We start from the raw sequence: 26,105 nt of genomic DNA, 5'->3' as shown, positions 1-26,105 counted from the left end.
GCACGAGAAAGAAACAACTGACGTTGAAGTCGGTATAAAATATTCGTAGAACTATTAATTCTAAAAACGCTATATGTGGCAGAGAACGTAGATTTAATAAATAATTTCACTCTCGACCCTGGGGGGAAAGTAATTTACAAAATACACCTCAGAAATGTTCTCTGCCTGTGCTTCTATTTGGCTCATATTCAAAATGCATATAACTTACAAGGAAACTAATGTTTCTAGGTGGCGCTGAATTCAAGATATTTTTGAAAATAGTGTTTGCAGTCCAAATCAGATTGTTTTCTGAATGTATAGAATACAAAACAAATGCTAAAAATAAACCCTGTATGTGGCGTAATAGGGTACCTAATAGCCTAGATAGACGGTGGCGTTAATCGGGATCAACGGCTTAATACGGAATTATGAAATGGAATGAAAAATAAATGAAACTTCTACAGAGAAAAACAAAAAACACTGGATGTAATACTAATACTTTACTTGTTTGATATTTTGGAGAGTTTGAAAATTTGTAATTTTAGGTTTTTTTAAATAAATAATTATTTTTTAGAATCAGAGCAGCTAATACCCGTATGTTTTGTATGTGGTCCATCTTGGTCCATCTTTTACTGGCAAAAACCATCCAATAAACAAATCAACTGTTTTCTAATCCGCGTAAAAACCGGCTGACATACAGCAATTTTAATCAGAATTAGTGCCGGTAATCCCGATTAACCTCGCCGTCTGCCTATACTATAAGACACAATGTGTTTGCTAAGTGCCAGAGGAATTATAGAGAGACGTTTTTTACAGCATATTTCCTATAAGAGCACTGACAAATTCAAACACACTTTGTCAAATTCTTTTTTTATTGTAACTAATTTTCAGCGTTCCTTTTCACGAGCTGCTGATATCGTTTTTGTTGCCATCCAATACCTTGAATAGTTTTTATCGACTGTTTTGGAGTGGTCTTCGTAAAATTATAATATGGCACCATTGGCGACATTTGCGTTATGAGGCAGCAACAACAACACGGATTTGCGTCAAAAATGTGTATTGCGTGAAAAGTCGTATTTTGTTGTGTAAAGAATGTTTTGGTCCAAATAAGAAAGTTCAGCAGCAAGATGATATTTAACGGTTTTTATTAAAAGCTTAAAAAAAGCAAAACTAGTAATAGAAGCGAAAAAAGCACAATTTCTTAAAAGATTAACGAAAGAGTACCTTTCCTTAAGTGTTATGCACGCCCATAACTAACAGGAAAAACGCGTCACGGCTCAATAAATGGAATTTGCTTGGCAATCAGGGACCAGCTGATTTGATTTAATTAACTGGAGCTCTGATTATAATACTTTATCTATAAAATGAAATAAAACACTTATTACTTAAAAAAATTGAATACGTCAACATCAAATTCTTCCATTTGACCTTTCTGTTGTGGATAAGACTTCATTTGGCTTTGCACTGTCAACTGACTTGCTTAGTTTTCATTAAAAAAGATGGGTCAGGTGTTTCGATCAGGGTCAGCATTGCTTTCACATCGCGACGGTCATAAAGTAACCAAGGCCACAGAAGCACGTATTCAGACTCTTTTCGAAATACTGCGGGCTAATCCGAAAGTATCCATCCACACTTTGGAGAGCCTTTTGCTGCAAATTCCAAAGGTTTGCTGCAAACTGAAATTTTAAATTAACAACAACATAAAATGTATACATTTTTTTAGAACGAAACTATTTTGATAATACACGATGAATGCGGGTACAATATACTGCAGCGTAGTGTAGGCCTTAACCACATCGAACTCACCAAGTGGTTGTTACACCGGCATCGGCCAGATGTTAATCGTAGTCCCTGTTCACTGCCATTGCATATAGCTTGTTTGAAGGGATACGAAGAATGTGTTGAATTACTTCTAAAGCATGGGGCGCGCATCGACACCGATTCACGCATGTGCTTTCCAGGTGTACATTCGCACAACTGTGAAGAAAGTGGCAAGTATCATGGTAATAATGATGATGTGGGAGCTACGCCAAATGTATGCGAACGTGCTCATACAAAACTGCAGAATGCTGTTTGCTACGCCATAGATGGCGACCAGATAAATGTGCTAAACATATTGGCACAAAAAATGGAAGATCCTTGGGTATTAATTTAGTATATTTCTACAAAGTGAATTCCTCTAAGCGATATTTTATACTATTGCAGGTACCCTTTCGAGTTAAAAAACCGCTACTGCATTTAGCATGCGAGCGTGGAGCCTGGAATTGTGTACAACAACTGGTTATGACTCGTTCGGAAGAGATTAATTTGATTAAAGACGAATATTATCCTATTCATCAGGCTGTGCTGCATGAGGGACGTTTTTTGGAGCTTCTCATACAACACGGTGCTGTGACGACTGTACGCACGTGTACGCAACAAATGACACTTTTGCACGTTGGTATGTTAATGAAAGTATTTTTGAAAACACTAACAGATTTTAGGTTGTGCTAGATGTGTTTTAAAAAAAAAAAAAAAAAAAAAAAAAAAAAAAAAAAAAAAAAAAAAAAAAAAATCATTGTCATTTAATTAAGTCACTTAATGTTTTTTCAATATTCGCAAAATTTTTCATGCTAAATTTTTATTGTTATTTTTTTATGAAAATATAGTTCATTGTATAACAAAAATCTTATAAATCAAAGTTCCAAACTTTTGTTAAAAGTGTAACAAATGTAAAAAAATTGTCCAAAAAATTTAAAAAATGTTAATCAGATTCTTTAGAAAACTGCTCAGTATCAAGTATTATTGCCCGTTAACTTTTAATACAATAAAGTGTAAATTTGAAGTCGGTCAAAAATCGCGTTGACTTTTTATAATTTTTTTGCATACGATCTAGTGAATTTTTTTCCATACAGATGACTTGTGCGGAAGTCTTTTATATGATGTAAGGAGCCATTTTTATTGGCGCCGCCCACTTTTAAACAAATTTGTATTTATCAAAATTCGCTTAATCCAATTGAAACTAAAAACTGTTTAAGGTTTAAAATAATAAAATAGTTTCCAAGTTCTGTACATATTTGTATATACAATTATTTAAAGTTAGAAATTTATAATTTATACGGTTCCGACGCACTTATGCTTCAGCAAAAAGGCCCCTTATAAAATGCTCGGCTAACATTTAAAATATATACAGCTTATAGAATTTTATTATAAACTCGCTTTGTTTTACATTTTGAATTCATTTTTTTGTTTTTTTCTTTCATCAGTTATTTTTGCAGCGCGCAAATCTGCTGAAGATACCTTAAGTACCTTACGTATTTTATTGGAGCGCGGATGTAAGGAACTCATCAACGAACCTGACTCTCTAGGCAATACACCACTTCATGCCTTGATAGTGCGCTATGCCCTAGAGGAGGCCCGGTAATTACCAGTATTCAAACAGCAATTGCAAAATATATAATATTCACCTTAACATAATTTATTACAGCTATGGCTATGACAAGTGGAGCAAGTGGGATGTGCTGCACCTGGTGCGTTTCCTGCTGCAAAACGGCGCAAAGAGTTCGATTAATCAAACCGGCAATAGCGCGCTGGCATGTGTCTTTCGACATGTACGCGACTGGGAAGTGTGTTTTGAATTGCTGAACATGCTAATCAAAGAAGACGGCGATCCGAATATTGTGGGACGTGATGGTTCAGTACCTATAATGGTATTGCTTGTACCGTTAATTAATAAGGACCAACTGCACCATTTTACACACTCTATGAAGGTAAGCCAAATGATATAATGAGAACAAAAATGAAACTTTAGTCAGTTAATAACTAATAGATAAGAGATTAAGTACAAATTTTAATTTAGTAAATTATTTCAACTATAGTTTCACTAATTGTATTTTCGTACATCAATTTTAGGTGTGCTACTTGAATTGCATTCGAATACTACTGCAATATGGCGCCAATCCAAATTGCTCGTATCGCTCAAATTTAACACCGCTACATGTTTTGGTATTTACCGTTAGTGAAAACTTTACGCTTAATTGTGATGCACAAAAACGAACAAATTTCGACTTTATTAAGAATATACTGTTGTTATTATTGCAACACGGTCTCGACTGCAATCAAACATATCCGCACATACTACAAGCCGTATGTGATATGGTACAAAATGTGCGCAACTGCTCCGACATGCAATGCATCTACGAGTTGACCCTCACGCTCATACAGTACGGTGCTGATCCTAATATAGTGCTCAGTGGTCAGGCGACCACAGGAAGTGCCATATTCTCCAACGAAATTGCCAGCTTTGGCGAAGCGCTCTGTAGTGGCGGCAGTGGGGCCAATAGCAATGGCGGCGTAGCCGGATCCAGCAGTGGTGGTGAAAGCTCGTTTCGCAATTCGTTTCGTACACACTCACGTTACCTGCTTTTTTATTATATAATTTTAATTACAAAGAAAGAGTTTATTCTTAATGATCCAGCACTGACCTTTACACGCATTATACATTTGTTTTTCTTGACGATGCATCATGGACCATTATACAATTGCCTTAAGTCGTTGCATAACTTTTACGTGGCGCAAGTGCCAAATAAAAAGACCGAACAATTGATATCGTTAATTTCTTCATTGTATCGCAAACCGCGCAGTCTTAAACAAATGGCTCGTATCGCCATCTACGAGGCGGTAAATCGGAAACTGGCACAGAATGTGAATCGGCTCAATTTACCAGGTCCGCTGAAAGAGTATGTTTTACAGTTCGAGAGATAACATGTGCAGCGCACAAAGGAGGTGAACAGAAATCCATTAGTAGTCGAAACAAATTCCTTATACCCACCTTACCCCTACTCCAATTTTCCACTACTCAAAACAATCATTAAATCCAGCAACGATCTACAAAAATCAATTGACTAAATATTAGTTATTAATAAAAAAAGTAATAGTTTAAGGCTTATTGTACCTAAAAATTAAAATAATATATGAGCGTAAAATTTAAATTTTTTTCTGAATATTACGTATAAAAAAATGTTGCAAAGAATAATGAGCAAAAGTTTATGAAAAGTGTACATTTGTCTACACAAGTTGAAAAGTGGAACCTGTTCTAAAAAGTTGTGATAAGTTTTATTATTATTTCCTTATGCATATTACAAAGAAATATGTATTTGTGTGGATATAAATCCACACGTTTATGAAGGTATCGATTGAATTCAGTTTAACTCTTGTTCATATTTGAAGTTATATATAAAATTAGATAAATATTAAATAAATATTAGCGTCGTTAAATAAAAATAAAGCTGCCACATCCATTCAAATTATAAATTCGTTGATCCAATTAAGAACTAGTGAGTATATGTACGATCATATCTAAATCTTATATGATATAGGGCAATACAATGCAATATATTCTGTAACAAATTTTACAATGCACACGGCGAGAACAAATTCGGAGAAAAAAGTTTCCTCATTTTTGCTTTTGTTCGTATGCATTGTCTACTTATAAATTATACCCAGTTTCGTGGCAAATTTGGTTTGTTATCAATAGAGTGGGGAGCAAGGAAAATCGCATTGCAGTGATTGCATCACAAAAGTGTGGTAAGAATCAAGTGAGATCTACGAATTGCTGAAAAAACTTAATATTTCGAGAATGTTTGTTTACCGCGCGATTAATCGTTTTTCCTAAACGTCTGAAGTGACAGACAGAAAAAGAAGTGGTTGTTGTTGTTGTTGTAGCAGCATAAACATTCCCCCTACCTACATACGGGGAATGCTGCTGAGGTGACAGTCCTTGGCCGGTTATAAATCCGGGTCGTTTCGGTAACGTAGAACCGACTGTCGTGGAAACGTGGTCGTCCTCCTGTGGTTCGAACCAGTGCAGCCACAAAAGCCGTTTGAGGAAGAACTTGCAGAAATCCCCTAACAAAATCATGTCCTGGGAAATGAATGTACCGACCATATTAATGTCAAGACTAATTAGAGATGATCTCCACATGAAAGCCTCCCGTCACTTAACTGGTAATCTTTTGACAACGCGCTTGAAGAAAATTAGAGTCAACAGATGCAAGCAGCTTCTTCGGTGGCACGCGTTCAAGGGCTATGAAAATATTCTTTTTACAGATCAGAAAATTTTCACTGTTGAAGAAGTTTTTAATAAGCAAAACGACAAAACCTATGCTAAAACTTCTAAAGACACAAAAAATGTTGCTCTAAGGGTTCAGCGTGGCCACCATCCAGTCTCCGGAATGGTTTAGTGGGGAGTGTCTTGTAAAGACGTCACATCTCCTTATTTCTGCGAAAAAGGCGGTAAGAATGGGGCAAAAGTGTACCAGGAGGATGTCTTAGAAGGCGTAATGAAGCAGTTGAGCAGTACTCTCTTCAATGGAGAGCGTTGGATCTTTCAGCAAGATTCCACTGCAGTCCATACGACAAAAACCACCCAGCAGTGGCTAAAAAACAATATTCCTGGGTTCATAGCCGCAGAAGTTTGGAAGTCCAGATCTAAATCCATTGGAATCGTTTGAAGACTTGAGTAAAAGCAAATGGTGACTACTTCGAATGAAAATAATTTTCTTTTAATATTTACATGATTAAATAAAATTAACTTCATTAGCAGTTTTTGCATTTTCACGGATGGCTCCAGGACCGAGCACGGCTTCGGCTCTGGGGTCTATATGTGTCTGTAGCAACAGCCAAGTTGCGCTCATGGTTTTAGACAGCCCCCCAACCACTGAACTATGTCGGTAGACATGATAGTCTGATGGTAGCATGGGTCCCTGGACACGTGGCTATCGTGGGTAACGAGACCTCTGACTCCTTAGCTAGGCTGCGCTCTCAGGCCAACTTTTTTGGCCTTAAGGTCGTTCTGCCACTCCCTTTTGCAGCCATCAAAGTCACAGTTAGCAAATGGGTTACTACAACCCACAAGGGAGCTTAGCAGGATGAGAGAGGCTGCAGATGGACTAAACTGATGTTACCTGTCATGTCCGACCGATTGTTGCAAATCCTCCTGTCATTAAGCAGAAAAGACTACAGGCAGCTAGTTGGACTGATGACGGGTAACTTTTTGTGGGCGAAGCACATGGAAAAGGTCGCTATCTCACACAGTGTACGAGGCGGATGCTATGGCGGACCACTTTTTGTGTGTTTGCCCCGCCTTCGCTCGAATCAGACTTGAGGTCTTTGGCACTGATGTGTTAAGAAGTGACCACCTTGACTCCTTGGCACCACAAAATCTACTCAGATTTCTTCGGAGATCGGGTACATTTAAAGAAAATTAAAAGGGAATCCGAGTGCAGTACAATGGACTTAATATTGTCTGAGTGCTGTTCCTTCTAATTGTCCCGACAAAAAAAAAAAAAGTTCTGTAACGACACTGTCTATTCAGTAGTAGTTAAAATTCAAAATCTATTATCACTGAAAGTGATAAGAAAAGAAAATGAACTATCACTAAACTAAACTAAATTATGCACGTTTAGTGACAGTGTATTTTTTTCACTATCTCTAAATATTTAGTGACAACGGAATTCTTGTTTTAACTACTACTGAAGAAGTAGTGGGAGTGAAACGCTTATTGCATTTATTTTTTAGTGCATTACGCCCAACCCTGATAAATATAGAGTTATTAAACAAGTAATGCAATTAGTCGAACTATGAATTTCACGAAAAATGTTCACTCCGGTACTAAAGTACATTTTCAATATAATAGATTTAAAACGGCTAAAAAATACATCATATCTGGAACTAACTGAGGTAATGAAAGGGGATAAAAACATTTAACACAGGCATCGTCTACTTAAAAAAATGGTTTATTAGAAGTTAAAACATTCACCAGGTATATAAATATGTACATATTATATATAAAGTTCGGTTTCGATCGAAACTTCTCTATCTAACTCTTCTATACTTCTTCATATTGGTATTAAATAATTTATATTTTTTCAACGCAAGCAATTTTTTTTTCCAATTTAAACTTTTTGGTTAGCTCTGCCTAGCATGGCGCCGTTTTAAGTAAAGCAAAATTTTCCATTTTTATGGCAAAATAATTATTTATGTTATGCATATAACTATAACACATTTTTGAATAAAAACCAAGAAAACTACAATATTGTGGGCATCAGTTCCGTATGGCAATTGGTTCGAAGTAGACCTGGAAAAGAATTCGAGGAATCCGAAAGAAACAGAAACTATGTACATAACTTTTTCTGATTTACTTGATCATTCCAAAGCATTTGTCTCTGTAGACCACAAACTTTTAATCTTAAGTTCCTAGAGTTAACATATTTTAAGTGCGCTAATACTAATGATCGTCGATTTGACGAAGTGGTTTCAAAACTATGTTTTTTTACAAATGGAAAAGTAAAAAAATTTAATTTTTCATTTTAATTATATTTTAATTTTAAAATACATACATATTTTATTAAAATTTATATAGGAACCCAAGTCCCCTGTTTCTGAATCATTCCCAAAGCATGCAATCGCTTGGAAATGGATTGGCGGGTAACTCCTAATACTGAAGCAAGCTCTTCTTGTGTTTGACACGGATCCTCATTGAGCAATGCCTCCAAATCAGCGTCTTTGAAGGTTTTTGGCCTTCTTTCACGCGGACGGTCGTCAACATTAAAATCAACGTCTTTGAAGCGACGGAACTAATCTCGGCACGTTGTTTCACTTAAAGCAGCATCTCCATAATCTTTTTGTAGCTCTCGATGCGCTTCAGCCGCCGTTTTTTTTTTCAAATGAAAGAGGAAAATCAACACTTCCCGCAAATGTCGATTATTTGGCACAAAATCAGACATTTTCACAAAACCAAAAGTATACATATGTTACCAAAACAAAATCACTGATGTGTCGAAGCAGTTTGTTTACCATATGTCTGAGCTTGGTTTATGACGTTTAGGTTATGTTAGAATCGACTAGCACACACTGCTGGCTGCATCTATTGGAAAACAAGGGATTTCGGTTCTTCAGGACATCTGAAACGAAAAACTTAAACTGATTATTATTCTGTAGGCTTGTCATTCTAGCAGGTGCTACTTTCGTTTCTTTTTAGCCCTAACTTTCCATATTACAGTCTGATTTCCACCCGAAAAACATATCTTTGTCCCACCTGCTTAACTTTTTCGTTTCAGATGTCTTGAAGAGTCAAATTCCTGTTGATAAGCCACCTATCTTTTTTTTAAGACGCTTTTTTTGGTGCCACACTACTACAAAAAATATTTAAAAAAAAGAGGTTGTCTGTAAAGTCGGTTTACTGACGATAGTTTAACGTGATAACGTCATAAGAAAATACTGATTGAATGGTTGCATTTTTCAAAAGAAAATTTTAATTTTATTTGTTTGATAGATATTTTGTATGGATATAGAGAATGAGTTAACATTAACATAACATAACATAACATAACATAACATAACATAACATAACATAACATAAAATAACATAACATAACATTACATAACATAACATAACATAACATTACATAACATAACATAACATAACATAACATAACATAAAATGCTGTTCAAGCAAGGTAACGACGCATGAGCAAGATAAGGACGCATTTTTTGGTGCGTGCAGCCGGCTACATAGAATTATTAGACGTTATCACGTCAAAAAATAATAATAAAATTAAAATAACAGGTATTATTAAACAAAATTGGTTTTATTTTAAATTCTTCAAGTAAATCAAATTAATAATAATCAATAAGAAGGCATATGCAAATACAAATACGTGAATTTAATATATATATGTACATATGCGCATATACATACATATATACGCTCACTTAAGTAGGAGAGAGCAAGATGTCGAACGTTGCCGTTCGTTTGCTTTGTTCGTTCCGCGCTTTCGCTTGCAGTTCATTCAAGGTAACGGCAATGAGCAAGGTAACGACAAATGAGCGAGGTAACGGCAATGAGCAAGGTAACGACAAATGAGCAAGGTAACACTAATGAGCAAGGTAACGACACATTTTTTCGTGCGTGCAGCCGGCTAAATCGAATTATAAGACGTTATCACGTCAAAATGGTTTTTGCATACTATTTGATGCCAATAATAACATCCTATAAAATCAAAAATATCGCATTTTATTTTCTTAAAAAAATAAAACCTAAAAAATATCTATAAGTGTGTATGAGTATTTGACCAGATTACTTTATACCAATTGATTCATCTATTCGTCGCTTGCTAATGCTTGGCGAAAAGAAGAAACCTTATATTTCTGGCCTAACGATGGAAAAATTAAAATTCAACGCTGCAAACGTTTTTATAATTTTTTTTTTTTTGTTTTCACAATATTCTCCATGATAATCAATCCACTTTTGCATTCCTTTGAACCAATTTTCGAAGAACTTTGTCCTGTTGCGTTTCCAGGGCGTCCTTTAAATTTTGTAGAATCCAACGCGAACTCACAAGGTCATCATGCAAAATCTTATTGATGATTGTCCCCGGATGCCTCAGTCTGACGCTATGTGGCATGACGATTTTGCTCAATCATTTCGCGCACAACAGCGGTATTTTATGGCACAACAACTGATTTTGGATTACCTTCTCGGAATTCGTCGGTGAGCGAATAGAGACCACGAAAAAATTCATAGGTATTTTATAGCACAATAACGGATTTTAAAGGACTTTCTTGGAATTCGTCAGTAAGCGAACAGCGACCACTAGAAATTCAATGTTCCAATTTTCTACGGTGCTAAAGGGTGGTGCTCGCTCGCCGTGTAATGATTTTAATTCATCGGTGAATTCTTGTTTTGTTAATCCGCGTTGAAAATTGTGAAAAATAGTTGCATGACGGCTCAATACCATCACGTCAGGTACCGTCTGACAACACTAGAAGTGCTCAATACTAGATACAAAAGTTGCTTAAAGAGAAATTTTGTATGAGAAATATCGCTTTTTAATTACGGGTTGGGAATTAAGCATGAAAAAGTAGATAATCTACTTATATGTGAGGGTATCATTAGATTAAACTACTGATATTATATATTACACGTATTTAAAAACAACAAATTGTTAAGCATTACATTCAATAAGACAATCAATATCAAGCCACACAATAGAAGAAGTTCTTTTAATTCAATTTTTAAATAAAAAAAACTATAACATAGAGTTCAAGAGATTTAAAAATGCTATCTTGAAAGCGAAAAATCGAGAACGCTATCATTATGAACGGTGTTTAATTCCCGAAAAGCACGAGTAATGGGAGCATTACCGGCATACTTAGTTTTAAAGTTTCCCCCATAAAAAGGGTAGAAGTTCCTAAGAGATCGCTGGGGAACATTAAATCGAATGCTTTCCAACAAGTAGGGGCAATCAATTAATTCAGTAATAATATTATGAGTAAAAGACGGGCACAGTATAGATCTACGGATTTCTAAGGACTTGAGACTTACTGGCATGAGACGAGCAATATAAATAGCAACGCTCATAAATAAGGAAATTTTCAAACTTGATGTGTGATTCAAAATGCTTACAATGTTAAAAATTCATGAGTTATATTTAATAGAACTTTGACACTCAGCTCTTTATCCCAGAGAAAACTCGACTGGTTCTAGCTAAAACGTATTCAGTACCGACGTTATTGTACGATTGCGAGTTGAATACTCATTGTGATATTTACCGTGTTTTCTTGTCCTATCCACGACCAAAAACAAAACGTACAAATCGGATTATAAATTGAATACGATCTCTATCAGGGTCACATCGTTGTTGTTGCATTTGTGTGGACAATTTTTTTCCGGATCCCTTTCATTAGCCATTGGAACACAGCTGGTATGTGCCATGCCTTGATGTATTATAAAATAATATCGGAAGATACGTTTACTCTAAAAAAATTTATGACACCAAATTTGTATTTGGCAAGCGAATTGCTTCTGTATATTTTGATGATTTGCTTAAGTTCCAATAAAATATAGTTATCTGGTGATACCTTCCACCTTTTATCTTCTTTTATTTCAATTTAGTGAACGGTATGTATACTTTCCAAGGATGATAGATTACCAGGTTTGGCCTACAGCTATGGTGAAAAACGAAATTGAGCGGGTAACTTCAGCTGCCACGTTACCGGTGATTCGACATCAGAATTTTGCTCGCTCATTTCACACGTATTCACACACTCGTCCAATCAGCTATTGTTCAGACCATAGATAATGTTCAGAATGCAGCGAAGGAACATGAGCGAAGACTTTGTTGATTTTTTTCTTATATCACCAACACAATCTCAGTTTTTTCGTAAACAAACCGCTGTCATAATTCCGGTTATATCAGCCAATCAGCTCATTCCTTCAGATTCCTTGAGAGCCCGTTTACGGTCTGGTATTAGCCACACCTTCTGCATTTTTTTCACCATTATTTCTACCAGGTTTGCCCAATAACTACGACGAAAAATTAAATTGCGATGGGAACTTCGTAGCCGAATGGGTTGTTGCGTGACTACCATTCGAAAGCGCTCAGATTCGTAACTCCGGGCATGAAACATTAAACCATAGAAAAAGTTTTTTCTAATAGCGTTCGCCCCTCGGCAGGTAATGACTAACCTCCGAGTGTTTTCTGCCATTAAAAATATGTTTATATAATGGACGATTACACCGTTTTTTGAGTGTGTGGCCGAGCTCCTCCTCTTATGGGTGGTTTTGTCTTGAATTGATGGCGAATATTTTTATAAGGAGAATTTTTCATGAAAAAGCTCCTCCTAGAAGACTATCTGAATGAATGTATCGACAACATTCATGTCAAGACTATTGGGGATCATCTTCACATGAAAGCCTTCCGTCGTTCAACTGGTGATCTTTTGACAACGCGCTTGAAGAAAATTAGACCCGATGGAAGTAAGCAGCTTCTTCGGTAGCACGCGGTCAACGGCTATAAAAATATTATTTTCACAGATGAGAAAATTTTCACTGTTGAAGAAGTTTTTAATAAGCCGAACGACAAAATCTGTACTAAAATTCTAAAGACACAAAAATGTTGCCCCAAGGGTTCAGCGTTGTTACCATCCAGCCTACACAATGGATTGGTGGGGAGTGTCTTATAAAAAAGTAACATCTCTTCATTTCTACGAAAAAGGGGTTAAGACCGGGGCAAAAGTGTACCAGGAGGATGTCTTAGAATGCGTGGTGAAGCAGTTGACCATTTGCAATGAAAATTTATTATTTTTTTTTAATAGTTACTTGATTAAATAAAACTAACTTCATTTAAAAATTATTATAATTTCTTATCTATAACGGACTTAAATTGTAATAGAACTTATGGCAGCACTAGGTATACCATATGTAATATAATCTAAGGTTAAATTGTTTCAATCTAGTTTTAGTGTGCAACATTACTTATCATAACTTAAGGTTATGTGTTTGGCTAAATAAATAAATAAATGCTATCACAATGGACGCTTCTAATTTCTCGTCCATGTGGCCCCTCTCATGGGCAACCTCATAACCTAGCCTATACTAAATAAATAATAATCATTGCACTGGTCGATTACCTGGCAACAAAACATATTTATGTCCATGCATAAGTGTATCGTTTCCAAGTAAATTTTAAAACTCAACAACGTCTATCAAACTGAAAATACTGGGCATTTTATTTTAGATTTGTTTCATTTAACATCTACGCATTCACAACGAGTTTATAGACTCTAACGCAATGTTTACACAAAAACTGGAACAGATGTATCATCCTCCTTCGAACCTGAAGAAATATGACAATGAAGGATATATGAAAAACCCGCTGCTCAAATTTCGACTCGAAAATGTGCAACGGGAACGGCATTCAAGGTTTCTGAAATATCGCGCTGCCGTTGAAAAAGTAAATTTGTGTCGCAAGCCACCGCCACCGGACCCTGATATCCGTCAGCTGCCCGAATATAATTACGTTGACAATTTGCGGCGTGAGGTACGTAAAATAGAAGTGCCAAAAATGTTAAGGAAAACCGAAAAGAAGATTCTCAGCTATGCACCCAATCGTTTAAAAGTCAAATATCCCGAACTTGTCGATAACTATATGAAAGACGTACACGAGGAATTCGATCGTCTCATGAAAATTTACAGCATGAACTGCATATTAGTGCATCCGGAATTCACCGACGAAGATCCTGCACAATTTATTCTTCCACGCAAAGATTTTCATTTTAAATTACCTGGACGTACGGAAAATTATCCGAAATTTTTGGAAAATAAACGTAAAATCAGCAGGAAGTTACTGATTGTATACCCACAAGTGCGTTTAATTTTGAGTTCTTCCGAATCGGAGTTTCCAAAAACCATGGTTGCCTTAGATCCGGTCATGATCGGCGCAAGTCATTTGCAGGCGGTCGTAGGACTAGGTGGACGGGAAGCGCTGTTTTATAAAACGTTCGTAAAATACGTGGAGAACAATTTAGAAGAAGTAAGTAACTTTCTACGTTGGACTTGGTATCCCAGAATTGTATCGGTAATACGTCGGCATTTTCGCAAAAACACAGTACCAAATCGGTTAAGATGGCGAATGTTCAAGTGCCTAGAAGCTCTTATTAATAGACAAATAAATATGCTAAAAATAAATACATTATATGAGTTCCTACGAGTGGGTAGCTTAGAACGCAAAATTCCCATACTAAAAATTAATATGGTATACAATGAAGCCGAGAACTCAATCAATTTAGATCCGAGTTTGGAAACAATATACGACATGTATGAGAATCTAGTGGACGCAATTGCACAGGTGCTGACCAAAATAGAACCTCTTGAGCCGCAAGTCGATTCAACTTTGGTCAACATTGCAGCCCCCTATCTACGCATATCTATGAACGAAAACTGGCTTAACGAATTTAAATTGGAATTTAGAAATGCACTTATCCGAACCTATCAATCGATACAAGAATACATTGATGGTTATCAATCCAAATATTACAATTTGTATGCGCAAGATGTGCGCAAGGACCTCGACGAGTTCTTGAGTGAATCGCACGAGTTTGAAGAGTACTTCAAACGCATCGCGACCTATTTCCAGTATATAAATATGTTACAAAGCGAACCAGAAAATGATTTTTTCCAGATGGTTGTAATCTGCAATAAGGCGGCGATTGTTTCCTTACGTGAAATTGCGGATGACCTAATTGCATGCATCACCGAGCAGATCGTTCAAGAACACATTAAGGCAGAAGAAGAAATTTGTGCTGCTTTTGAGGATATCAAAGTAAAGGCATTGACTATACCAAGATCAACAGAGGAACTGCTCGAGAGTGGAGAGTACATGATACGAGTGAAAAAGGAACTTATATTCGAATTGAGAGATCGAATACAATATTGTCTAGAGGTTGGCACAAATCTCGTTGAATTGACCGAAATGGATCCATATCATTTCAATCTAACCATTCGCACCATCAAATGGTTAAATGATATTAATGAAATTTGTGATTACAATGCCTCACAGCAAGAGCATTACAAATTCCTCTTTGAGGAGCATTTGCAGGATGTCATTAAGAAACTCAATGAGGATATAGAGGCGATGATACCGAATTTGACAATTATTGATGATATGAGCGAACCAGAACAGTTCCGTCATAGTTATATACTATTACAAAATTTCATAGGCCAACTGAAGACATTTGACGACTACGTAAACTGGATCAATAAAGAGGAGAAATTATTTAAAATGGCGCAAACGCAGTATCCGAAATTGGAAATAATGAAAGGTTTCATAATACCATTTGCCGAATTAATGAAGTATGTATTACCTAGTAATCTGCCATATACAAGTATGTATTATATTTAGAAGGGGTCATAGACACATTTTCATTTGACTTATATAACTTCCGCAGTAAGTTTATTTCTCAGTTAATCGTGTCGTGATCTCAATTGTAAGTCTGTTCGAAATCATAATGGTTGTATCTAACAGTATAAACAAATCGAGATAGATGCATTCCAAAAGGCTCAGAATGATGAGAGAAGTCGATTTAGCCATGTCTGTCCACCCGTGCGTCCAACCGATAACTTGAGCAAAAATTAATACATTTCAATGAAAATTGATTACTTTTCAGAACGATATGAAGTGTTACCTGTTCGAAACACCATAACTTTTTTGTGTGAAATTAGTTTTTATTGATTTAAAGACAAAATTGTTCAAAAATGATTACATTTAACATATCGCACCCTAAATACAAAAGGGTCACAACTCAAAATGTTCCTTCTGCTCAAATATGAACGAGACATTATCAATAAAACGGCCCGCGGATGACATATGGCAAAAATAATTTTTTTTGTTTTTTGGTACAACTGTTATAAGCTTACATGGCAAATTTCAGCGTGATATGTCACATAGTTTGTTTTCTGTGGTGCTGTAAACAAGTCAAGCTCGAGTGTGGAAAATTTTGAGTTGTGACCCTTTTGTATTTAGGGTGCGATATATTCACTTTAGCTCGAAATGACCACCTTTTGTCTTGACTATAGCCTTCAAACGGTCAAAAAATGAGTTGCATGCTGCACGAATGTGATCTTGAGGTATTTTGGCCCATTCTCGTATAATCACTTTTTTCAGCGCATCCATACTGGCATATTTTTTAGTCCTCACCTTGCTCTCCAAAATGGACCAGATGGAATAGTCCATCGGATTTGCGTCTGGCGAATTCGAAAGCCATTGTGTGGAGAGACGGTGCCGAGTCCTGTTGGAACGTCCATGGTCTACGACCGAAATGTTTGCCTGTCCATGGCTCTAAAGCAGCTTCTAAAACATTTTCCCGGTAATAAGTCGCATTCACTTTGACACCAGGCTCGATAAAAATGATTGGAGAGCGTCCATCAGCGGTCACTGCGGCCCAAACCATTACTTGCGGTGGGAAATTGCTTCGAGTGGCCATACGTAGGCTTAAATTCTCGTATGAGCGTTCGGTCAAGTAAACACGATCGTTTTGAGTGTTTATGAACTGCTCAATTGGGAAATTTTTTTCATCAGAAAACACAATGTTAGGAAATTCGCCACGTTCGTGCAAGCGCAACAACTCCTTTGCTCTTTCGCACCGGCCTTTTTTTTGCTGGGGGGAAAGATCGTGTGGTTTTTGGAACTTGTAAGCCTTGACCCTGAGCTCATTTTTCAATATGCGTCGAATGCTGTCTTACGATATTTTCAGTTCCTTGGCCATTTTTCTTCCACTTCGACGTGGATTTCGTTCAAGTCGAGTCTTCACTTTCCGAACCATTTCTGGCGTTGGTGTTGTTTTTTTTTGGTCCACCTCCATATCGTTTTGCAATGCTACCAGTATCATTGTAACGTTTTATAGTGCGATACACAAACATTTTATTCACTTTGAGGTGACTGAGCTCACGAACAATGGCTGGTTGTGATTTTCCAACCAAATATAACGCAATCACACTATTACGTTTGAATTGCATCACAGAAAAAAAAATTCCACAAAACTGAGACGCAAATGCTCTTGATGGCTTATAAACAATATATCGAACTGTCATTAGAACAATTTTAACGTTGATGTCATGAGCTGTTTTACAGATACAAGCAGTGTGAAGTTGGTAACACTTCATATCGTTCACCCTGTATGTACAAGGTTGGTTAGTATTGAAAGCGGGCCAAATCAGTCAATACTAATGCTCACCTACCGTATAATAATAATTTCATATTATATTTTATAAAAAAAGACGAAAAACATAACATAACATAACATAACATAACATAATATAACATAACATAACATAACATAACATAACATAACATAACATAACATAACATAACATAACATATCATAACATAACATAACATAACATAACATAACATAATATAACATAACATAACATGCTGTTCAAGCAAGGTAACGACGCATGAGCAAGATAACGACGCATTTTTTGGTGCGTGCAGCCGGCTACATAGAATTATAAAACTTGGTTTTATTTTAAATTCTTGAAGTAAATCAAATTAATAAAAATCAATAAGAAAGCATATGCAAATACAAATACGTGAATTTATATATGTACATATGCGCATATACGCTCACTTAAGTAGGAGAGAGCAAGATGTCGAACGTTACCGTTCGTTTGCTTTGTTTGCTTTGTCGTTCGTTCCGCGCTTTCACTTGCAGTTCATTCAAGGTAACGGCAATGAGCAAGGTAACATTAATGAGCAAGGTAACGACACATTTTTTCGTGCGTGCAGCCTGTTAAATCGAATTATAAGACGTTATCACGTCAAAAAAAAATACTTCGGAAGTAAAATTTTGAAATGTGAGCTGTGCCGCGCCCCCATTTGGGTAAGTGCATGCATTTTGATAACGACTTAATAAAATTCGTCCAGACATGGACTACGTTTTGGTCCCCATCTCATTTAGACACGACTGTATGTATGTATCATATTACTGAGATCGGATAAAAACGACGCCCAGCCCACTTGTTATATGTTAAGATCAAATTTCCGTGCGACCGTCTGATATTACAAGCTATAACTCGCATTTTCTATGAGTTTGTTGGCCTAAAAAAATTTTGTCAACACAGTCAACAGTCCACAGCAGTACATTAACAATTAACTTCTTTATTATTAATTTTATTTGCCTATTAAAGATCCTGTATCGAATGGATGCGTTACTTGAATGTTTGGATGTATGGACCATTTGAGTATTTGGAGCCGAAATTCGTAGAAGAAACTACTGAAGACTTTTTAAAAGAATTCCAAAAATGTCAAAAATACTATCGCGTAAAAATCAGACAAGACCAAATAGAAAATCCAATATGCATGTTCCGGGTAAATACAAGAAAATTCAATGCAAACATATTCTTATATACATAGGTACATATAACATATATGGTACATATATAATATATCATAAGCTAGGTAGATAGATAGGTGACTTTGCAGTCTACGAGCATCCTTAGTTGGTTTTTGTTTTGTTTGGAAAGTTAATAAGGTGTTTGAACCTGAGGTTATGCTTTCCAAGTGAGAACTTTGCCTGACGTTGTACCGTTGTAGGTTTGCCAGTGCGGTTATAGGAGTCTCTTCTGCTTCGTTCTTACATATATATATAATAAATAGTACAATTGGAGCGTACACCCTTTATTGGGTGTTTGGCTGAGCTCCTACTCCACTCCTTTGTAGTGTGCTTCTTGTTGTTGTTACACAAAAGGACGGACCTATAGTTTTAAGCCGGCTCTGAACGGCAGATGTTTTTTATGAGGAGCAGAAATACACAGAGGCTTGCTATTGCATGCCGGGGGGCGACCGTTATTAGAGAACACTGTTTCTATCATTTTGTGTTTTATGCACGGAGTTTCGAACCCGGCTACCTCCGAATAGTAGTCACTCACAATCGGCTACGGCGGCCGCCTCTTGCTTTAGCTCATCTATAATGCAATGGTTTCCAACCGCCAAAAAGTGATCTGGTCGGCTTGCTAAATCTACCGCAGCTAAATCTAGCTAATATATCAGGTATCTGGCTTGCGATAAAGTTTTTCTGGTCCGACACCATTAGGGAGCGTAGTCGCTATACACATTTTCTGATAAATGAGAGTCTTACCTCAAATGATGACAAAGCTTTGAGTGAAACGTGGCTGCCACTAAATATGAAGTTATGCTCAATTAATAGTTTCCCTGTAACTTTATCTCTACATACGGAATAATGTGTATATCTTCGTTTATAATATGGTTGGAGAGTACCCCATCGGCACAAAAAATTTTGCCTTCATGCCAAAGGTCCCAACAACTTCGAGTCGTGTATATCTTAATTTAGGGTACTCGCACCATGCCCTGCCAGTTCCACCAAACACATATCATAACCTTCTTTGGATGAAGATTCGGCTTGTGTGTCGGCTTTGGTGTACCTTCTGGAGGCACCCACTCCTTACATTGTTTCATTTGTTGTATTGGCATCATTTCTTATCTCTCGTGACGATTCGGTACAAAAAGAGCTGTTTATGATCGCGTGTTGCGCGATGGTGGGCGAGATGCTAAGAAACAATTTGAATGCGATTTTCTTTGTTTTTTTTCGTTGAGCTCGTGAGGCGCCCAGGCCCCCAAATTCTCGGTAAATCCCATTGAATGAAGGTCGTTTTATCGTTTTATGATCGCAGTTAATTTTTTCCGTCAATTCACGACTGGTTTGGTGACCGTTCTCCTTCAAAAATGATTTGAGACGTTCTTCATCGAATTCAGAAGGCCTTCCGTTACGGGACGTGTCATCGACGCCCAAATGGCAATTTTTGCAAACTTTGCAAACCATTTCCGCGCTGTAGTCTCGCTTATGACACCTTCTCCATACACGTCGCAAATGCCACGGGCTGCTCCGGCAGCTTTTTAACTTCGATTGAAATCAAAGAAAAGCAGGTGTCGAAAATGTTGATTTTTGTTTCCTGGGTATTCCATTTCTAAGCTTCAAAACTAGCGAAAAATTAAAAATCTCAAAAATACAATTACGAGTAACATAATCTTGTAGAGCAGAAAGAGATCTATCGAATGAATACTTACCCTTTGCCAAACAGTAAGCAAATCGTAAAATAAAAGAAAATACAAAAACTCAATGAACTTATTCCCCAACCTAATATTTTTAATTGTGAAAAAAATTGTACGTTAAGGGAAAGAATAGACGTAGAATAGTGAGCGGCTTCAGTGGAGCACAGCGAGTTTTCAAACAGATGAAGGAAATTCCTACTTCGCCAGTTTTGCTCGTTCGACGTCGGCGAAGGCGTGTAATTGAACGGCTTTTGGAACTCCGAACCGATACTAAAACCTTGGAATCTCGAAAGAATGACCTAACCTTTTATAATTGAATCATGATTTTGATAAATATATTCGAGCTCCGGTTGTTTGTAAAAATTAAAAAACATTATCTAATACTCACATGCTTAAGTTGATGGGCCTTATAGACTAGTACATATCTCATTGCAAAAGTCAAGGGAGTTCGTTTGTGAAGTTCGGTTTGATGCTGGCCCACAGATATAATATACATGCGTATATGTAATTATATATAAAGTGGCGCGTACATCCTTGTTGCTTGTTTGGTTCCGCTTCTTCTCCAATTTGTTGTGTGTGTATTTGCAGTTTTATGCCGCCTCCGAACGACAGATGGTTTTTTATGAAAACTTTTTTATAGCAGAAAAATATGCGGAGGTTTCTCATTGCCTGCCTAAGGACAATCGCTATTAGTAAAAATCCCTTTCTATCATCTGTTGTTTCATACCCACAGTAGACCCCGAACCATTGAGCAGATACTTTACTAGATTATTTTATTGCTCTGCGAATGCACTCAGAGATATTTTGAGGTTAAATCTGATCTTTAGCTAGGCTTAGGTTTCACTTTTACCACTTAACACATCCATTGGTTTAACTTCTCAAACATCGCCCTAGCTTGCCATACATATCTGCATAACTAAATATCAACATAAGTAAGTAAATGCAGATGTAATGTGTGTTCTATTTCTTAGGGTCAAACGGAAGATCCCGATCCAGAAAAACACCCTGTACCAATTCGACTTTGCACCAAAATGATCAAAACAATAAAGAATTTCACCACTGGTGTATTTATCGTGAATATTATGTGCAATCAAGCGCTACGCAAACGACATTGGAAGGAGATGTCCGAGATTGCTGGGTTCGACATAACGCCCGATGCTGGCACAACACTTACGAAAATTATTGATATGAATCTTGACACTAAGCTCGATCTATTTGAAATTATAAGTGTCGGTGCAAATAAAGAATTACAGCTTCAGAACAATTTATATGCAATGATACACGAGTGGGACTCAAGGATCTTTCCAACAGGGCCATATAAAGACACAGGTGTTATGATACTTTCCAATTTGGACGATATACAGGCATTGCTAGATGATCACATTCTTAAAACACTTACAATGCGTGGTTCAGCTTTTATGAAGCCTTGCGAAGAGGAAGTGTTGGCATGGTACGAAAAGATTATGCGCGTAAATGCTACTCTCGATCAGTGGGGCAAAGTACAGTCGAATTTCCTATACTTACTACCGATATTCTCCTCGAAAGATATCGTGGCGCAAATGCCGGAAGAAGGTCGTCTGTTTCAGGCTGTTGAACAAACATTTACGCGAAATATGGGTATGGTGCTGCGCCAACCACTTGTCATGGAGACTGCACCACAAGATGGACTTCTCGAATCTCTCATCAAAGCAAATGAGCTTCTTGACGACATTACGACCGGAGTTAGTAATTATTTAGAAAAGAAACGTTTGTACTTTCCGCGTTTTTTCTTTTTATCGAACGACGAAATGCTAGAAATACTATCTGAAACCAAAGACCCACTTCGAGTGCAACCACATTTGAGTAAATGTTTCGAAGGTATCAACCTGCTCGAATTCGATGCTGAAAAGAATGTGCTGGCAATGATAAGTAGTGACCAAGAGAAGGTCCAATTTGTGGAGCAAGTGTCAACGGCCGCCGCAGGGGGAAGTGTCGAGAAATGGTTGGTTGGCGTTGAAGCAGAAATGTTAAAGGCTGTACGCAACGAAATGGATCGGTCCTATGGACATTATCCAACCCTGCAGCGTTTCGAATGGGTCTTGCATTGGCCACAAATGGTAGTACTATGCATTTCGCAGGTGTACTGGGCGTCCATGGTGCACATGAATTTGCGACGATCTGGCCTGAATCAGATCGCCATGACTGATTTCTTCGGCAGTCTTAATAAAGATTTGAACGATATTGTGGCATTAATACGCTCAACACACATAAATAACCTGAATCGCATAACTATTAAATCACTGATTGTAATTGATGTGCATGCAAAGGATGTCGTCGAAGACCTGATACGCATGAAAATAAACAGTGAGTTCGATTTTCAATGGATGGCTCAGTTACGATACTACTGGGAGAATGGTGACAGCTTTGTGCGCATCATTAATGCAACAGTACCTTATGCTAACGAATATTTAGGGAATTCAGACCGCTTGGTAATCACTCCGCTCACGGATCGATGCTACCGTACATTGGTTGGTGCCTACCAACTTCATCTAAATGGCGCACCAGAAGGACCTGCCGGAACTGGAAAAACCGAGACGACGAAAGATTTGGCCAAAGCGCTCGCCGTACAGTGCAAAGTATTTAACTGTTCCGACGGTTTAGATTACAAAGCTATGGGAAAATTTTTCAAGGGCTTGGCGTCCTGTGGCGCATGGGCCTGCTTCGATGAATTCAATCGCATTGAGTTGGAGGTACTCTCTGTAGTTGCACAACAGATATTACTCATCATACAGGCTGTGCGAGCTAAAGCGGTGAAATTCAATTTTGAAGGCACCGAACTAACACTAAATCCCGCTTGTTATGTTTGCATTACCATGAACCCCGGCTATGCAGGCCGCTCGGAGCTACCCGATAATCTAAAAGTGCTCTTCCGTTCGGTAGCAATGATGGTGCCCGACTACGCAATGATTGGCGAAATATCGTTATACTCATATGGCTTTGTGGATGCGCGAAAGCTGTCTGTGAAAATTGTCACTACCTATCGTTTATGCTCGGAGCAGTTGTCAATGCAGAACCACTACGATTACGGAATGCGTGCAGTGAAGACAGTGCTCTCAGCATGTGGCAATCTTAAAAAGAAATTCCCTAATGAATGGGAGGACATATTGTTGTTGCGTTCACTGCTCGATGTCAATTTGCCGAAGTTCATGTCCTTCGATATTCCACTCTTCGAGGGTATCATATCGGACATATTCCCAGGAGTAGTACTTCCGGAGACCGATTATAGCTTGATTGAGGAAGAATTCAAACGCATTTGCATCGAAATGGTACTTGAACCGACGGAAAGTTTTCTCATTAAAGTCATACAAACTTATGAAATGATAATTGTGCGTCATGGATTTATGATGGTAGGAGAGCCACTGGCTGGCAAAAGCAAAACACTAGACGTACTAGCACAAGTGCTATCCGCGCTTAAAATTAAGGCACCTAGCAAAAGTTCATACTTTCAACATGTACAAATGGGTATAATGAATCCAAAATCTATAACAATGAATCAGTTATACGGCTCATTCGATCCCGTCTCATACGAATGGAATGATGGTATTATAGCGAAAATATTTCGTGAATTTGCCATGACTCCAACGCCAGATAAAAAATGGGTAAGCAACGCCTAGGCACATATAGCAGATATAATTTTAGAGCTTATCATGTTTTGGTTTCGTTTAGGTTATCTTTGATGGGCCCGTGGATGCAGTTTGGATTGAAAATATGAATACAGTATTGGATGACAATAAGAAATTGTGCCTTAATTCGGGTGAAGTTATAACGATGAGCAACGAGATGTCTATGATTTTCGAAGTAATGGATTTGGCACAGGCATCTCCGGCGACAGTCTCACGCTGTGGCATGATATACATGGAAACTGCTTCATTGGGATGGCGTTCGTTTGCGAATTGCTGGCTAAAGAAATGCAATCCCGTCTGGGCTGACGATGAAACCAAGGATTATCTAATGGAATTTTTCAAATGGTTATTGGAACCGGTACTGCTACTCACATGCATTGTTGTAAATTTTTATCCACATATTTAATTGTCTATAATTATGTGCAGTGTCAAGCTTTTATACGCAGAAACTGTAAGGAGCACGTCAAACCCGGAGAATTCAATTGCCTAACTACAACATTCGATATAATCGAAATGCTGCTGGACGATGCTGTTTTGGAGAATCCCGACGAGTATCAAAGGCATATGCCAATTTATGTACAAGCTTGCATACTTTACTCATTTGTTTGGGGAGTGGCGGGTGTGTTAGAGTCTCGGTCCAGAGAAAAGTTTGACGCATTTCTTAAAAGCGTAAGTACTGATTGCTAATATTGTAGGCCTCATTCAAGGGTATGAAATACTTACGTCTTTGCTACAATGGTGTGCGTTTTAAAAACTGTTCAGTTTTATGCTTCGCTTTGTTGGGATTTTTTTTTCGACTAGCGAAAAATGAATATGAAAAACTTAAGGTAATCAGGGAGCAACGTGCCCGTATTACGACGCATGTTGCTAGTTTTTAAGGTTTTCACTTACTTAAGTAGAGTTTTTGTTTAATTATGATGTCGTTTCAAGATGTGGCTTGGTGAAGATTCGCCTATACCGGACAGTATCGGCAAATTGGAGATATCAGTGCCCGTTGAAGGATTGCTGGTCGACTATGTATATGTGTTCAAACAGCGTGGTGCATGGAAATCATGGACGGAGCTGGCCAAACGTATGGATGTCGAAGAAAATTCCATGGGTGTGCAAGTTCCCACTATAGATACAGCCAGATATATATATTTACTCGAAATGCATATCAAAGTACGTAACATTTTAGTTTAGAAAGTATTTTTTTTCAAATTACATTGTTTTTGAAAAACTTTTCAAGTCAATGATGGATTAATTCGACTCTAAATAGCTCACAATTAAGCGCGCGGCAATAACCGCATTGCATTTAGCAATAACCGCTTAAGTCGACTTAAGAAAGAAATTGTTTATATATAAACTTCTATATATGTATAATTGACGCTTGCATCATTTTTGGGTGTTTGGCCGAGCTCCATCTCCTATTTGTGTTGTGAGCATTGCTGTTGTTCCACAAGTGGAGGGACCTACAGTTTTAAGTTGACTCCGAACTGCAGATATTTTTTATGAGTAGCTTTTTGCATGACAGAAAAACAATCGGTGGTTTGCAATGGTTTCCGAGGGGCGACCGCTATTAGAAATAACTTTTACTTCACTTTTACTGGTGTTTCACGAAGATTCGAATCTACGTTCCGCGAACTCACGCACTAACCCATTCGTCTACGGTGGCCTCCGTTAATACATAATACAAAGTGACTTTTGTCGACTTACGCGGTTAATGTGTTATTGATCTCATAAATATTTTTCTAAAGTGGAAATTTAGCATGTTCAAATATGTGTTACTCCTTCCTCGAGTAGTTTGCATCAAAACATTTGTTTTGAACTAAACAAATTAGCGATATCGAGTTTCTCATAAAAAACATTTTTATTATGTTTTATTGCCATTAAAGAACAATAAAAAGGTGCTGCTTGTCGGACCAACCGGCACTGGTAAGAGTGCCTACATCCAGAACTACCTTATGACTAAAATAGATCGCAATTCAATCGAATCGGCTTTTATAACATTTACTGTTATGATAACAGCTAATCAAACCCAAGATCTTCTTATCTCGAAGGTTTGCACTCAAATCAATATTATAAACTGCATTTA

At 37.4% G+C, this 26,105-nt stretch overlaps 2 protein-coding genes and 1 long non-coding RNA gene across 5 annotated transcripts in view; 2 read left to right on the top strand and 1 right to left on the bottom strand.

Annotated features, from left to right (window-relative positions):
* The first annotated feature begins 926 nt into the window (after positions 1 to 926).
* Positions 927 to 4,722, top strand: LOC129241415 (ankyrin-3). The gene is made up of 6 exons (XM_054877710.1): positions 927 to 1,643; positions 1,703 to 2,122; positions 2,185 to 2,419; positions 3,225 to 3,378; positions 3,446 to 3,728; positions 3,871 to 4,722. Exons 1-6 carry the CDS (start codon positions 1,479 to 1,481, stop codon positions 4,720 to 4,722), a joined length of 2,109 nt encoding a protein of 702 aa, XP_054733685.1. The 5' UTR covers positions 927 to 1,478.
* LOC129241416 (uncharacterized) lies at positions 4,289 to 4,993 on the bottom strand. Of its 2 annotated transcripts, XR_008582138.1 has the most exons (4): positions 4,913 to 4,993; positions 4,790 to 4,845; positions 4,443 to 4,689; positions 4,289 to 4,377 (listed from the first exon to the last, which is right to left on the bottom strand). It is a non-coding gene; the product is annotated as an uncharacterized LOC129241416 (long non-coding RNA). The 2 variants fall into 2 exon arrangements; XR_008582137.1 differs by having other exon boundaries at positions 4,443 to 4,845.
* Positions 4,994 to 13,529: 8,536 nt separating this feature from the next.
* Positions 13,530 to 26,105, top strand: part of LOC129240222 (dynein axonemal heavy chain 12) — a 24,149-nt gene continuing 11,573 nt past the window's right edge. For both annotated transcript variants that reach the window (XM_054875883.1, XM_054875884.1), the window contains exons 1-7: positions 13,530 to 15,652; positions 18,488 to 18,668; positions 21,341 to 24,007; positions 24,075 to 24,389; positions 24,458 to 24,700; positions 24,962 to 25,192; positions 25,906 to 26,070. In XM_054875883.1, coding sequence (XP_054731858.1) covers positions 13,593 to 15,652; positions 18,488 to 18,668; positions 21,341 to 24,007; positions 24,075 to 24,389; positions 24,458 to 24,700; positions 24,962 to 25,192; positions 25,906 to 26,070 — 5,862 coding nt within the window. In that variant the 5' untranslated portion in view covers positions 13,530 to 13,592. The remainder of the gene's footprint in view (positions 15,653 to 18,487; positions 18,669 to 21,340; positions 24,008 to 24,074; positions 24,390 to 24,457; positions 24,701 to 24,961; positions 25,193 to 25,905; positions 26,071 to 26,105) is intronic.

This window comes from Anastrepha obliqua, chromosome 3 (assembly GCF_027943255.1).
Source record: "Anastrepha obliqua isolate idAnaObli1 chromosome 3, idAnaObli1_1.0, whole genome shotgun sequence".
Classification (NCBI taxonomy): Eukaryota; Metazoa; Arthropoda; class Insecta; order Diptera; family Tephritidae; genus Anastrepha; species Anastrepha obliqua.
Note: the sequence above shows the minus strand (reverse complement) of the source record. Positions and strands in the feature narration are given on the sequence as shown.

Excerpts from the sequence above, each read along its gene's own strand:
- LOC129241415 (XM_054877710.1), top strand. The coding sequence starts at position 1,479 with ATGGGTCAGGTGTTTCGATCAGGGTCAGCATTGCTTTCACATCGCGAC. Across the intron at positions 2,123-2,184 it reads AAAAAATGGAAGATCCTTGG|GTACCCTTTCGAGTTAAAAA; the intron begins GTATTAATTTAG and ends ATACTATTGCAG. Across the intron at positions 3,379-3,445 it reads TATGCCCTAGAGGAGGCCCG|CTATGGCTATGACAAGTGGA; the intron begins GTAATTACCAGT and ends AATTTATTACAG.